Raw genomic sequence first — 15,025 nt, 5'->3', positions numbered from 1 at the left:
AAAGGACCTCCCCTTCTCCTCTTTGACACTAAGCTGCTTGGCTTTTCTGGAGTTTTTTGGTCTAAAAGTTGCCTAGAGATTTTAATTTTATGTTTTTAGCCAACTAAGCATTAAATCAAAGTAGTTAACTCATTTATTTGAATAGGCTTAGTCTGAACATTTCCAAGTGTGCTACAAAATACTTTTGGTTAAACCACAATTTTTACATACAGAAAAAAAAAAAAGCTGAAGAGTTTTTGAAATACCCTTTGTCACCCTTTGTTAACATTCTCAACGTAATAGTCACCGTATGGATTAGAAACAACTTTTGTTACATAGTTAAGGCAGTCCTGTATAAACACAGAGGGCAACAGCATTTTGTAAGAGCTGACACCTCACAGTTCAGTCACAGATGCCAATTAAGTAGTGCTCAGAAAACATTTTGTTAGACATTTTTAAGAGTTTCTCTTGCTGCCTTCTTACTGTGAGGAGCTAGCAATTTCTTCTTAACAAGGCTTTCATATCCAATTGACACTCTCCTGTCATCCTGCTGCATGAGATACTTGCATGTATAACATCTATTAATGTTAACAGCACCAAATGCATTCAAATACCTTTTTCATCATCAGTGAATGCATTTATCATGAACACCCTAACTGCATGAAAGATTTCTTAAGGAAGTAACATATAATTCTAATTCCTCTGCTAGCTAGTATTTTTCCTACTGAGTATTCAGATTAATCTGAATAGAGTTATCAATTCTCTCTATGACTGTAACTCACAAGATTACTCCCCTTTTAAGAAAAGTCCATCTGATATAGATTGCTCACTAGGTCTAGGTCAAGAGTTCAAGCTAATCTGCAGCTTGTCTCTTTAACAGCATCTCCATTTTCCAAAGAGAAAGAGATCCTTTTCTGTAGACTCAGAGTGACTTGCTGAATAGCTCTCTGGATAATGACATCTGGAAGTCAAATATGTGCTGTGCATTTATACTGAAACTCTTGGTCTTACCAGAGAATTTTTCGTACTACAAGGGAAGGTAAATGGTGAAAACATCTTAATTTGGGTAGCATAGGAGCTACAGAAGGGGTGAAGCATAGACCTAGTGGATGTAAGCATGGAGGGTAGCAGATATGATTCTCCTCAGCATTTTTCAGTTACAGGCTTTAAAACTGGAGAGACCGTTCTGTGGAAATTGAATCCAATTAGTATTCATACTGTCTACTCTTAATATACCTCTGGGTAGGAAAATTTGATACAGGGACTAAATTCCTAAATTAAAATTTCTCTGGACTTCATCTTGTTAGCTGCATATTCTGAATGACTTCTTGTTAGCTTCTAGTCTCTTCTCACTGGTGGTACAAGGGTCAATATTCTTCAGTTATACAAGGTAATGAAAGTCCTACAATACTTGTCATATTTTAGTGTAAAGCATAGAAAAGATGTAATGGAAGATTGCTTATGAGTACGTTCCCTGTTTCTGTCTCAGTCCTGGGTCAAGTTGTATACAAGAATTACACCTACTATGCCAGTAAGTCACTGTCAACTCTTGTTTGCAACTTGGTTCAGGAGAAAAGCAGACCCTTTCCTTCTCTGTGTTGGCTGTCCTTTTCTCCTCAACTCTCCCTTTTGGGCATCTTTATCATTTGCCTCATTTATCTTCTACGAAAACAAATCAGGCTCCACTAATAAGAGTAACAACAATAAATTATCAAGACCATCCAACTCATTCTCTCCAAAGAGCTGTTGCCATCTTTTGTATCACAAAGGACTGCCAAACTTTTTTTTCCCCTTTTATTCTTACTCTCTAAATCTAAAAGAAATATATTATTAAAGTCAGTGTTGAACTTTATTTAAGTTTAAAATACTTTTAAAATGTCTTTTCATTCTTACTCTTCAATAAATTAAAGGAATGCTTGGTGGTGCTTTTTTGCTCATAACATCTTTGTATATGAGACCTAAATTTTATTTTTAACTTTAATTTTGCTGAGAGACAAATCAAAATTATAATCTTATTATCATCTTTAATTCTCTGGGCCTCTTCATTCTGTTAAATTAACTTGTCAACTGCCTTTCACTGCGTGACTTCTGAAATTCAACTATCTGCATCTAAGAATATTTTTTTTCTTCTGGCTCACATCTGTTTTATATCCTTCTTTCCTCTATTTTTCCCCCTTTTATGATACTTCTCATCACCATACTGATTACTTTGCTTGCGTTCCACTTCATTACATTGTATCTGTCTTGCCTCATCAGATAATACACTGTTTAGGGCAGGGTATGCCTGCTGTTATGGGTTTGACCAGGATCTCCTACAATGGAGCTTTGATCCTTGCTGGATTGCTTAAGTGCCATCATCATAAACATGATTAAAAACAACAGTACTCTCAACTGAGATTATTTTTCAGGCTAAATCAGGCTAAAAACTAGGAGGAAAAAAGCTTTTGTAAGAAACATAAAAATTCATGTTGATTTAGTTAGAGTAAAATTGATTTTGCTTTTAAAGAGGTGAAGCAATTTAAGTAATACTACTGAAAACAAAGGTCACTTCTATTTTTATAGCCATTCTCAGAATTGGAAATCAACAGAACCATCAAATTAAACTAGCATGCCATAGACTTTTGATGTAGCACCAACACTGCCAAAGCTTCTAATGTAGATTTTACTATCATGTTACAGGTAACAGAATTTTAAAAACAAAGAAGGAAACAAACAAATAAAAAACAGAGACATGATTTTACAGAGACTTTACAGGTCTGCTAGCTATGCCACACTTCTGAAAGGAAAATATTTGCACTACTGAAACCTCTTAAGTAACACTTCTGTTCAGAAAGAGGCTTTGAGAATATGTCCTACTAACTTGCAGTGGACTCGACTGCACAAAATGGAAAGATTTATCCTGTAAAAAGATTCTTTTCAAGATCAGGCATCAATCTTTGAAAATTATGGTTATGTTACAAGCTTAAAATGCACTGCTAGCAGGAAATCACAGTCAATTTGGGAAAAAAAAAAAGTTAAAGATTCAGGAGTTCCTGTGACTGGGTCAAAAAAATTCTAAAAGTAGAGTCTTCCTCCAGTGCATATATATCATACTCTTTGCTTTGACAATATTGAAGAAATGAATGTGCTGAAAAGGTTCTAAATATCGGACTGTATTACTGACTTTGTATAGGTAAACATCATATACTCAAAATTATCCTTTGTATTACCTTGACCATTTAGACATATTGTTCATACAATTATATAGAACTTCAGTATTACTATCTGAGGAGTAATCAATCCTTTGCACGTCATCATCACAGCATATGTAAATCTTTACTTTTTATTACATAAAGAGAAAAGCAATAGTGGAACCATATATATTGTTAGCAGGACTTTGTGAAGGCTCTAAACTTTTACAGAATAAAGCCTTGAACAACTTATTCACATCATCTCAAACTCATAGCAATAATACATTTATTTCCTACCCACATTGCCTTTGTATGCCAGCAGGCAATTTTAGGAACACTTTGAGCCTTAAAAATACAGTAATTAAAGTACATTCTTCCTTAATCACCCTGCCCATAAAGCCTCAAATTTGAACATGAAAGCAACTATGAATGCTTAAGCAGGAGAAAAAATAGAATAAAATGTTAATAAGCTCTTTAATGTTAATAAGCTAAATGATGATTTTCAAGTCTAATATCTTAAGGCTTTTCAGAGCTATCAGAAAGGCCTGTAGAAGCATTCCCTTCCAATGACTTTTGCACTCCAGCAACCCAGGAGATGCAGGGATGAGAGAGACCAGGATTTAAAGCCATGAGAAAGCTGCAATTGATTTAATAATAAATTTAATCTGCGCTGATTTTGGACTACTATAATTTGGGAGAAAAGGAAATAAGTACTTATTAGGTCCTCTGATTTTCTTTTAAAAAGTAGTTAGCTGATCCTGAAAGTTAATTTTGGAAAGATGAAACAGGTCCCTTGAAGTTGACGGACGGACCACTCAGTGGATAAGGAATTGGCTGGATGGCCGCAATCAGAAAGTGGTAGTAAATGGCTCAATGTCCAAGTGGAGACCAGTGATGAGTGGCGTTCCTCAGGGGTCAGTATTGGGCCTGTCCATATTCAACATCTTTGTCAGTGACATGGAGGGTAGGATAGAGTGCACCCTCAGCAAGTTTGCTGACAACACCAAGCTGCATGGTGCAGTCAGCACGCTAGAGGGGAGGGATGCCATCCAGAGGGACCTTGACAGGCTGGAGAGGTGGGCCAGTGCAAAGCTCATGAAGTTCAACCAGGCCAAGTGCAAGGTCCTGCACATGGGCTGGGGCTGTCCCAAACATAAATACAGACTCGGCGGAGAATGGATTGAGAACAGTCCTGAGGAGAAGGACTTGGGAGTGCTGGTAGATGAGAAGCTCAACATGAGCCGGCAATGTGCACTTGCAGCCTAGAAAGCCAACTGCATCCTGGGCTGCATCAAGAGGAGCATGGCCAGCAGGTAGAAGGAGGTGATTCTCCTCCTCTACTCCACTCTCATGAGACCCCACCTGGAGTACTGCATCGAGCTCTGGAGACCCCAACAAAAGAAGGTCATGGACCAGTTGGAGTGAGTTTAGAGGAGGGCCACGAAGATGAACAGAGGGCTGGAGCACCTCTGCTATGAGGACAGGCTGAGAGAGTTGGGGCTGTTCAGCCTGGAGAAGAGAAGGCTCCAGGGAGACCTTGTTGTGATTTTCTGGTAACTAAAGGGGGCTTATAAGAAAGATAGGGAGAAACTCTTCAGCAGGGCTTGATGTGAAAGGACAAGACGTAATGGTTTTAAAATAGAGGGAGATAGATTCAGACTGGACATTTTTTACACTGAGGGTGGTAGAACACAGGAACAGGTTGCCCAGAAAGGTGGTGGATGCCCCATCCCTGGAAACATTCAAGGCCAGGTTTGACGGGGCTCTGAGCAACCTGATCTAGTTGGAGATGTCCCTGCTCCTTGTGGGGGAGTTGGACTAGATGACCTTTGAAGGTGCCTTCCAGCCCTAACTACTCTATGATTCTAAGAAAAAATGTTCAGACATAATAATAAAAAAAAAGTCACAAAGGTATACACGCTAAGATCTTTGGGTATATGATAAAATTTGTTTTGTGTTCTGTACCATTCCCGTATATCACAAGGATATCAACTCCATACACTGACAAACCTTCTAGTCGCCTTTAGAAGAAGAAGGAGTAGTTTAGATGACCATTAAATTATGCTCTTACCACATTAGAAGGCTCCAATTTCTTCCTCTTGGCGAGATCAGTGATATTATTGCCATTGTAGTTTATGCTCTCCATGCAGCCTTTGAAATTTTTCCTACTGTTAGAACTTGGCTTCCCAGAAAAAGGCATACCTCCAAAGGTTATCTTTGAATGAAACAAAAAATGATAGGTAGTTACAGGAGAGCAAAGACTTTTAAACAAATTTTCTTTCTTTGAACACTCAAATATAGTGAATCAGAAAGCTGGCAACATTACTTACAGAAAAGAAGCACAGCAAAGGCAGATATAAAACCTGTCATGAATTTGTGATTGCAAATATTTATTGTAGTAAATCACAAATATTATTACTGTTGTCCAAATAGTCAAAAGACACACATCATAGTTGTTCATATATGGACTGCTCTTCTGATTGCTACTGAACAATATGTATTTCAAACAAAGAACTTGGAATAAATTTCCGTCTCAGTATTTTTCTAAACAGGAGCAAACATAAAATTAGCCAGATAATCTGATTCAAATATCCCATCAGCTCTAACTCTGTGCCAGAGCTCAGACTACAACACAGGAGCTATGGGCTCCAATATGATGCATTTGTTTCCTTTAATGCTTATATATCTACTTTATCCAGAAGAATTTTACAGAATCACATAGTTAAAGATGCTATCCCCTGTTAGACAGAAGCACCTTCCACTACTGAGAACATGCTTTTATCATGTAGTTATAGTCAATAAGGAGTTACCACATGACGTGGCAGGCCAAATCAGCTCTGTGGAGAAGATGAAGACAACCACTGCAAAGACTCAGCCATAAGGGCCAAACAGGAATTGTTTTTCTCTTAATGCTAAATTTCATTACCCTAAACCATTGTGTTATCCAGAATCTTTAGTGCTAAAAAACAAAGAAAAACAAATGTTTTACAAACTAAAAATGTTCATCTCTTATGAAGTCTCTCAGTGTCACTCCATAGAGACTATACACGTCTCTACTACATCAGAGTCTTTTCTGAAATACGTGGAAATGAATAAATGCTACATGTTTACATTTGCAGTGCAAATGTGAAGAGTAAGTGACTCATGAGATTAGTCCCTGCAACCTATGTTAATTATTTATATCCAATAGATGATGGCATAAATAGTAATGACACCTAGCTCCCCTGCCCCACGAATGCTCACAAAAATATCTACTTGCCAGTCTGCTGCTGAGATTTGGCAGAGCCAAGCTTTTGAATATCATTTGTAGTTAATTCCATTTGTTATTACTGAGAGCAGAAAAACACAGCTCTAGGGACACACTTTCCATTTTAAAGCACTTTCTATCCCAAAGAGAAGGCTTTGACTTGGCATATAGGAAGAACTAAAGCTATACAGCTGAAAACTGAAATCTTTATAAACAGCACATATCAACTATGTAAAGGTGTTTTGTGAGACACAGCCTCAGGTGCTGTAAATTGACATAACTTGACTTTAGAGAAGATACAGCACTTTAAATGAACTGAAGAATATGACTGTAATATTTTTATGTCTGTCAAACATATTTTGCATGTTATAGTCATGTGTTTGGACCAGAGAAAAAGGAAAGGAAAGCATTTTGAAGAAAAGGAGAAAAATTGAAAAAACACGTACCGTGACAGTGAGTTAAGAGGGACTCAGTTGATTTTTTTTTTTTTACCTTGAAAATGCAATCAGAACTAATGTTTATTCCTCTTTTGTGCTTACTTAACTTTTCTGAAAGAGATCAACCTACGAACTATTTTTTACGTGAAAAACAGTTTTGATTCTTTCAGGTTTATCCACTGTGATTAATTTATCACGTGGGCTAAACTATGACAGCAACACATTTAAGTTTAGTCTATGATGACTAACTCCAAAACCAGTGAGATAATTGAGAGGAAAGGAAAAAGAAGAGGTAAATGATCTTGCATTTATATGAACCACAGAAACACTCATCCACAGACATTCAAATAAGTTCCATTAAACACAAGGGGATCCATGTACATGGAGACTGAAATGTATCTTTGAGAACTGCCAGTGAGGTCTCTAATGTCAGAGAAGAAAGGAAGGTGAATCTCCTGGATTCTGCTCTTACTAGGGATAAATTTATTGTATGCAATGTATTTGTTATGTAAACATTTTTATATATATATATATATATATATGCAAATTGCCAAACTCTGGCTTAAAGCATTCAGCCTAACTTTTTCTGTAGTTCAGTCACTTGACAATCTTTAATAAAATCTATGTGAGTTTTCAGTAGCTCAGTTCAGATTTTCAGTGCTCAATGTACAGAGGTACAGGCAAATTTGCTCACTATTTTCTCATTATAACTGTTATGAAAGAAGGTATTAATAAAGATTTGTTGCAATATAAGTAAATATTTGTTTCAGTAACATTTACAATAATAAGTAATTTTTTTCAAACATTCATATAATATTCCCAATCAAAAGATTGTTTATAAAAGCACCAATAGCCAAGTTAATTCAAACTTTTCTGCATTACATCGTTTTGATTCCCTCTTACTGCTGAAAAAGTTGCAAGGATGGAAATACAAGTATCTGGCTCATTCAACCCCATTAATTCTCATTAGAAACAGTGAAAGGTGCAAGAAAATATATACGAAGTTTGTAATAACCAATGTGCTGAAGTTCATATAACAATTTAGAGGAACTGAACAAGTGCATAATAGCAGAAGCCAGAGTGTAATCAAACAACAAATCCACGTTTAATTACTGCCAACACTTGCGTGCATTAACCTGACTGATTAAACAGAAGTTTTCTTAGAACTTTCCTAACTCTTTATTGCTTTTTTATAAAAAGAAGTTACTGATGGCATATTTGTGAAAATACAATGAAGTACCTACATACCTAAGAAAAGAACGATAAAGATCCATATTAGTAACAAGGTTCTAATCTGCTTCCTTTGCTGAAAATAAATACTAATTGTCACCACAGAATGAGGTTTTCCAATTCAAGTGCAAAATTATCACATGAATGATATTCCAGATTGTATAACTTTTTAAAATCTACTTTCCACTTAACAGCAGCTGCTTTTAGAGGTTTTAAAAGTAGTGTAGGTTTAGCTTGCTGAATAACACAGATCTCCCATTTAAAAAAAAAAGGCTGAGATGACTTTTACACCAAACGGAATCTGGTAGACTAATGAAGAGAAATTCAATTTACACTATAACAGAGAATAGTGTTGGAAAGAAAACTGCAGGAAACGTAAGGGGAAAAAACAATTAAAATGGATCTACAAAAAAGTAAACATCATAAATTATTCTTATTTGACTTATCTTTATAAAGTCAATTTGAATGAAAAGAAACAAGTTTCACTCTCTACCTCATAATCCAGGTCCAGGTAATCAAATTCCCCATTTGTTCTGAAGTGCTGCATGTGTCTGTCCAGGGTGAGATTGATGTTTCTCCCATGGCGCTCTATGACGATGGAGTGCCAGTGGTGATCATCTAAGAGGCTGCCTGTCATCACCGAAGTGTGGCCATAAATAGAGCCAAGCTGGTTGCTGCCTAAGATGAGAATAGAAACAATAGCAATTCTCACCTCATATCAGTTAGGCAAATGTTTTCCTCTTGCTCCGTCAATATGTCACCTGAATCATGCTAGACACACAATAAGCTGGAGGAAGTCAGTCTACTATGAAGCTAAGATCTGCTTCCATAAATACAAACAGCTACATCAAATACAGCAAGTATCTGGTCAGTGAACTGTATAAATAGTTATTCAGAACAGTAGTTATTTGGAGGCAAAGCAGAGGAGCAATACTTACTTTCAGCTGTAAAGTTGTTTTCAACTAGGAGTTTTCTGTGTTCTCATCCCTATATTACAGAAATGAAAAGCTGTCACCTTTCCTAGTATGGCCTTTTGGCCAGGTCCTGAGTTTCCCTGGAACTATACTGATTTATAACTGTGGAGGAGGTCATGGTGCCTGATAACAGATAACAGACTTTGGTAACAAAACTTCTTTTTGTCTGATAACCGCAAACACTTAAATGAGTTCTGCACTTTGTAAGCTCTGCTAGCATAGCCATACCAGCAAGCATATAGGAAAAGGCTCAATACGGACTGAGGTAATAGCAGTAAAAAAGGTCATCTTCTAACATGGGTTATTTCAGTCTTTCCTCCTGCAGCAACCTTCCTGTTCTGGAAGTCACACTACTAATAAGAGTACAGTTTTGCAATTTTCTGCTGTGTTTTCGAGGGGCTTTTGCCAGTGCAGCTATGGTAGTCAGAGATCACCTCTCATTGCAATCTGACTGACATAGCTAAGTTAGCATGGATATCAACTGAAGCAGCAAATTACTAATTCAGCATCAAGTTTAAAAAATTGCTGCACTGCCCAATAATTCGGTATAATCTTCCATGTTCTGAATACATGAGAACTTAAGGCATTTCTGGAGCTGCAAATTTCTTACTATCAAACATGCCTGTAACTCAGACATTAAGGTTGTGCATGTGGATAACACATTCTGGCAAATCACACTTCCATGGCTTAAGACATTACTCCCCTACAAATGGCCATGCTGCCTTTTTGCACAAGATAGCTGATTCTTCAGCAGTTGTTGGTTAAAAATATATATATATTTCCACGCATGTCCATGAGCCTCAGTTTCTTCAATACAAAGTCAAATCCAGGGCAAAGCAAAATCTAAATCCACTCCTGTCCCTCCCTCTTCTCCCTCTCCCGATGCTTGACGTGTAGTCACTGGATTTTACCAGGCTAAATGAACATAATTTTCCACTGACTTTGGTGCAACAAAAATACTCTCAGACAGAGGAAGAGTAACACCATTAACCATTACTTCTGTTTATTAAGTGAGTGTGTGTCACAGGGCCTATTCCCATTTATCAGCCTAGTGATTTAAGAACATCCCCACCAAGCACATATATGTAAATTTTAATAGTCTATAAAGACATATTGAACTGAAGAACATGGGATAACTGGAAATGAATGGGTTAGTATTGCAATTAAAATTGTTAAAAATAGATAACTGCTGTAGAAGATGTGCTTTCCTCTTCCTTATCTGCTCAAGCTGATCTTTAGAAAAAACAGGAGAAAATGCTAGTGGAAATAATTACTATTCATTATAAATAATGAACAGAATAAATTATTTTTCACGTGTCTGTAAGTGAAATGAAATCTTTTCACGTGTCTGTAAGTGAAATGAAATCTTTTCCTAAAACTCTTCTGTTTGAAGGGGAAAAAAATACCTGAAACCAGATAAATGTGAGGTTTTTTCATAATAAATCTACTTTATAAATGAGATCACTCCTGAGCTTATCTTTCACTGAGAGGGAAAAAGGAGACCGGAATTAGATTAACATCTATAGGACTCCATTATGAGATTGCCTGATTGTCATCTTTCCTTTCCTAGCTGTCCTTCTCAGATTCTAGAAAGGCTGCTGAACTTCAGCTTCATGTGGGTTGTAGCTTGGCAGACTGATACCTTTTTGCTGCAAGGTTTGTGAGGGTGACCTTTACTCCTGTAGCACTGATGATAGTGTCCTTCTCTTACACAAAGTCACAGAAGAGGCCAAATACAATCTAGCAAGGCTTTTTTTTTTTGTTTGTGGCAAGTTTCTAATGACAATATTTTGCTGATCTTGTTTTTTCTGTATGATCCTATTTTCATGGTATCTCACATAGTGTAAAAAGGAAAGAACGGAACAGAAGAAAAAAAAACCCAAACATACAGGAAGGGAATGAACAACATTTTCACCAAGTTTTATGATTACTTGATGTGGCCTATCATATCACTGGTGAAAAAAAAAGATAATATTTGACCTAAAATTTTCTGGGGGAGTTAAAAAGTACACAAAACCAAACAATCAAAACATACCTAAATTTAAATTTAGAACAAGTTTGGCTTTCTTCAGTTCCAAGGTGATATAGTCTCCTTGCTGTCCTTCTCCGTGGAAGATTACACCTTCACTTTCAGATGTTTTAAATTTCAGAGAGATGACATCTTTCAGTGTTTTCATTTTCTTGTTCCTGAATCTGTATGGTAACACTACATGGCCATCAAAATTGATAACATCAGACCCTACAGGAAAAAAAGAAATAACATTGATGAGCGATTATATATTCCTGTGGCCAATACGAAAACAGACAGGCCATATGTAGATTGTACCTGAACAGAATATAAAATATGCAAGTGTGATATGCCTTGTAAACACGTTTTTCTCTTGACCATAATGTAATACTATAAAAAGCAGGAACCAGGCAGGACATAAATTTAATCCACAGGATGTAAAAAAAAAAAACAGATTTGAGGGAGATAAATACTACAACTGTACTGAAGGTGGTTTGGTTTCTCTTAAATGTAGTTGCTACCATGCACATTTTCCTAATGAAAAACAAACTTTTGAGTGGTCATTTATAATTAATTTGATACCTCTTCAAAATCCAATATAGGTATCTCTGATAACTGTAAACAGTAAAACATGACCCCCAAAAATTGCCGAGCAACTTTAAAGATTCCTCAAACTGTATATAACTTATAGGTATAAGCCTTGTCTAATTCCATTTTATATGGAAATCTTGAGTAAGTTGTGATCTTGATTAATTTTGAGAAGAAAAAAAAAGTTGTCATTTGGGCTAATGTTTGTTCCAGGTTTGATTTTATTCATAATCTGGGAAGAAAATTGAGGAATGCAATCATTATCATTTAAAGTCAATACTATATTCATATAAATGTTGCTTAATGATACTACAAAATTTCATGTTGTCTTATTTTCATTACTTAATCTCTACTCTAAATAACAAGCCAAAATTTCCACAGTTTTCTGGAGGGTAGATCTACAGCAAAAATAGCCACAGAAGTTGATTCCATTCAGCAGATTTACTTCTGCTGAGTACTGAATCTTGTCCTTTAAGCAGAGCTTGGTAAAAGATTGTAAATAGATACTGATCTCTAAAAACTTACACAGATTTGTTTAAGAGATCCCCTTTGAAAACTGCTTAACCTATGATGAATCAGCAGTGCCTTAGCTACTATATGTATGAGCATTTCATCCTCACTATTTGCAACTGACAACTTAAATAGCCACTAAGCAAAATTCCTTACAATTAAATAATTTTAAAATGTTAAATTTTTAACAGAAAAAAATATTTCCTGGCTATATTCTTCAAAAACATCCACACTTATTGACATATGATATTCATACCAGTCATTTCATACTCCAAATGAAGGATGGCATTTTATCATATATTCTTCAACCACATCTGATTTTTGCCTACTTCTGTGGACTGCTCTAAGGTGACTGCTTGCAACTTTTAAAATTTCCTAACTTGTTTTTGCTATTATGGTGGGAAGTAATTTAAATCTTGCCAACCCCCTAAAAACCACAGAGACTAAACCACTCCAGTTGTGTAATTAATGCAGAAGAATCTTTTAAATCTCCATTAAAACACTTCGTACACTACGCTTAAGTAACTGCATGTATTTCAATTTGAATTTATATAGCCTACATTACCAGCTGATTATACTGAAACCTGTTACCTTTGTTCTTACAATAAATGTCAAACACACATTTAAAAAATGCTTTCTTTCAACTAATCCCTTAAATAATATTTTACGCCCTGATTCAGAGAAGAGTCTAAACAAACGTCTATATCTATCCCCATCTTGAGAATTTAGGAACGACCAAAATGGCCTGCTGAGTCAATTTTTACTACTGTTATGTCCTCTATTGCTATCAAAGAACCGCCTATGTATAGCATCTGTCCAGATTGCTTTTTCACATTCCATAATTTCCAGAAATACTTTTCATAGTAATGTAAGAGCTATCTGAGCATCAAAGAACATTCAATCAAGCTTTATGATGTTTAGCATTTATTTTCTAGAGAAAAGTATCTAAAACTACAATTTCATTGTTCAGTCAAAAAATCCACAACACATCTTGTATTCATTAACTAAAACACACTCAACTGAGACTGAGGCTTGCAGTCATGTTGATTAAATGCCTATTCATACATCCTTACATCATGGAGCATAGCAAGTTTTCAAATATAAAGACCAAAATATTATGCTTCCATCATTCAGGATTTTCCCCACAAATAACTAATACAATACATAGTTCTCTGCTACTTCCAGGTCATTTGTTTTGCTGACACAGTGATCCTTGTGCCTGCTGATGAAGTATGTGGTATCTGTTTCGGGTTGATATAACATTTGTCTTTTGTAGATTTTTAGTAAATCGACATGTATAATCACAATATGGTCATCCTGAGTTGACACAAACTGTTGACTCTCTAGGGATTATTACAAATAGCAGAAGTTAAGAACTTTGCTACTTTGCAAAAACTGTGTTTACAGTTCCTCAGACTGATATGGGGGAAGCATGACAGTCGACAGTTGTTCACCTACAGGTTCACCTAATTTATACTAAAGATAAAATTTGCATTCTGGCACAGCATATATCATCAGAGCTTGGAATTTTACCTTCACAAGGCTGTTTCTTTTTTGACTTCAGAGTTTTAAAGATAGTAATGTTTTCTGCAAACCAGAATAAAGTGTAGGTATTTCAGAGCCTACCTGAGATCAAAATGTAAGACATGCTATCTTGTACACACTCATACTCACACATTGGCTTAGATACAAAGACCACTAGTATTAATGGAAGGAGCATGAAGCATGTGGAAAAAAAAAGCTGTGTTAAACCTGGAAAGTAAGTCTAATCACTTTGCTCACCTTTTCAAGTTAGATGACAAAAAAGTAATTGAAATAAACTTTCTTTCTCTACTTGCAACAGCCAAAGACTCCACAAAATTCCTCCTGTGAGAGTCAAAGAGATCTAGAAGACTAAGGATGTAGATTCTATAATGCAAGTTTCCTCACGTCTCCATAAGCTTTTGTCCCTCTTCTTTCTAAAAGATTAATAGGCATATACAATGCATTTCTGTTTTACAGTAATTTTTAAACATATTTGAATCGGTAGCAGCTAACTGTCATCAGACAGATGGGTAAGAGTCATGAGAAGATTTGAAGGCTTTTTCTAATGGCCAAGATTTACTTTTTTTTTTTTTTTAATACATAGACTTTTTCATGGAGCACATTGACCCATTACCAAATCTGTGGAAAGAAAGTCAAAGGGAAGAATTTTAAATTTCTGAATTTTTAGTTCAAATCACTTCTTCAAAGTATATAAAAATATATGCTGAGTCTTCTGTAGCATTCTCTCACCCCTGATTACCAGGCTAGAAATAACCTGTGCCATGTAAACCTTCCATTCCTGCCATTATTTCCATCACATAACTGAAAGCACCATTTCTAGACCCTTCCTGCATTTACAAAGAGAGGCAAGTAAACAGATATGTTATTTGCATAAAAATCATGCAATCTCTGTTCATCTCTGCTTCTGATTAGACAGGGGACCTAGAGGTGTCAGATTTGCTGTTAACAGTTGAACTCTGCCATGAAACAGACTACAACCATATAACTTGAATTTAGCCCCAAATCTTCCTAAATCTGCAAAGACTTTTGATGAAGTGATAAACTTTGACGTCCTTATTGTTTATGCCAACGAAATGGTGAAGAAATTGTATTCAGTACATAAAACATGAGTTTAAAAACTGACTGCAATATCCCAAACATATTAGTACATAATATATATGTCAAGCATATCAGAATGCAGCAATATGTATTAGAAATACCAATTTTCTTTATAGAACATACCTCAGAATACACATTCTAATAATAAATACTTATTAAGCTTTAAGTGCAGCTAAAACTCTCAGCCTGATTCTGGCTCTTCTGAATAACAAATTCCAGGAATGTGAATCAGCTCAAAA

General features: G+C 35.8%; 1 protein-coding gene across 1 annotated transcript in view; it reads right to left on the bottom strand.

Moving 5' to 3' along the window:
• CNTNAP2 (contactin associated protein 2) overlaps window positions 1–15,025 on the bottom strand; it is a 1,234,090-nt gene that overhangs the window by 654,687 nt on the left and 564,378 nt on the right. Inside the window, exons 5-7 of the mRNA XM_086743072.1 lie at window positions 11,073–11,276; window positions 8,557–8,741; window positions 5,221–5,364 (exon numbers count right to left, since the gene is read on the bottom strand). Of these exons, the coding sequence (XP_086599198.1) occupies window positions 5,221–5,364; window positions 8,557–8,741; window positions 11,073–11,276 (533 nt within the window). The remainder of the gene's footprint in view (window positions 1–5,220; window positions 5,365–8,556; window positions 8,742–11,072; window positions 11,277–15,025) is intronic.

This window comes from Chlamydotis macqueenii, chromosome 2 (assembly GCF_036417535.1).
Source record: "Chlamydotis macqueenii isolate bChlMac1 chromosome 2, bChlMac1.mat, whole genome shotgun sequence".
In the NCBI taxonomy this organism is placed as follows: Eukaryota; Metazoa; Chordata; class Aves; order Otidiformes; family Otididae; genus Chlamydotis; species Chlamydotis macqueenii.
Note: the sequence above shows the minus strand (reverse complement) of the source record. Positions and strands in the feature narration are given on the sequence as shown.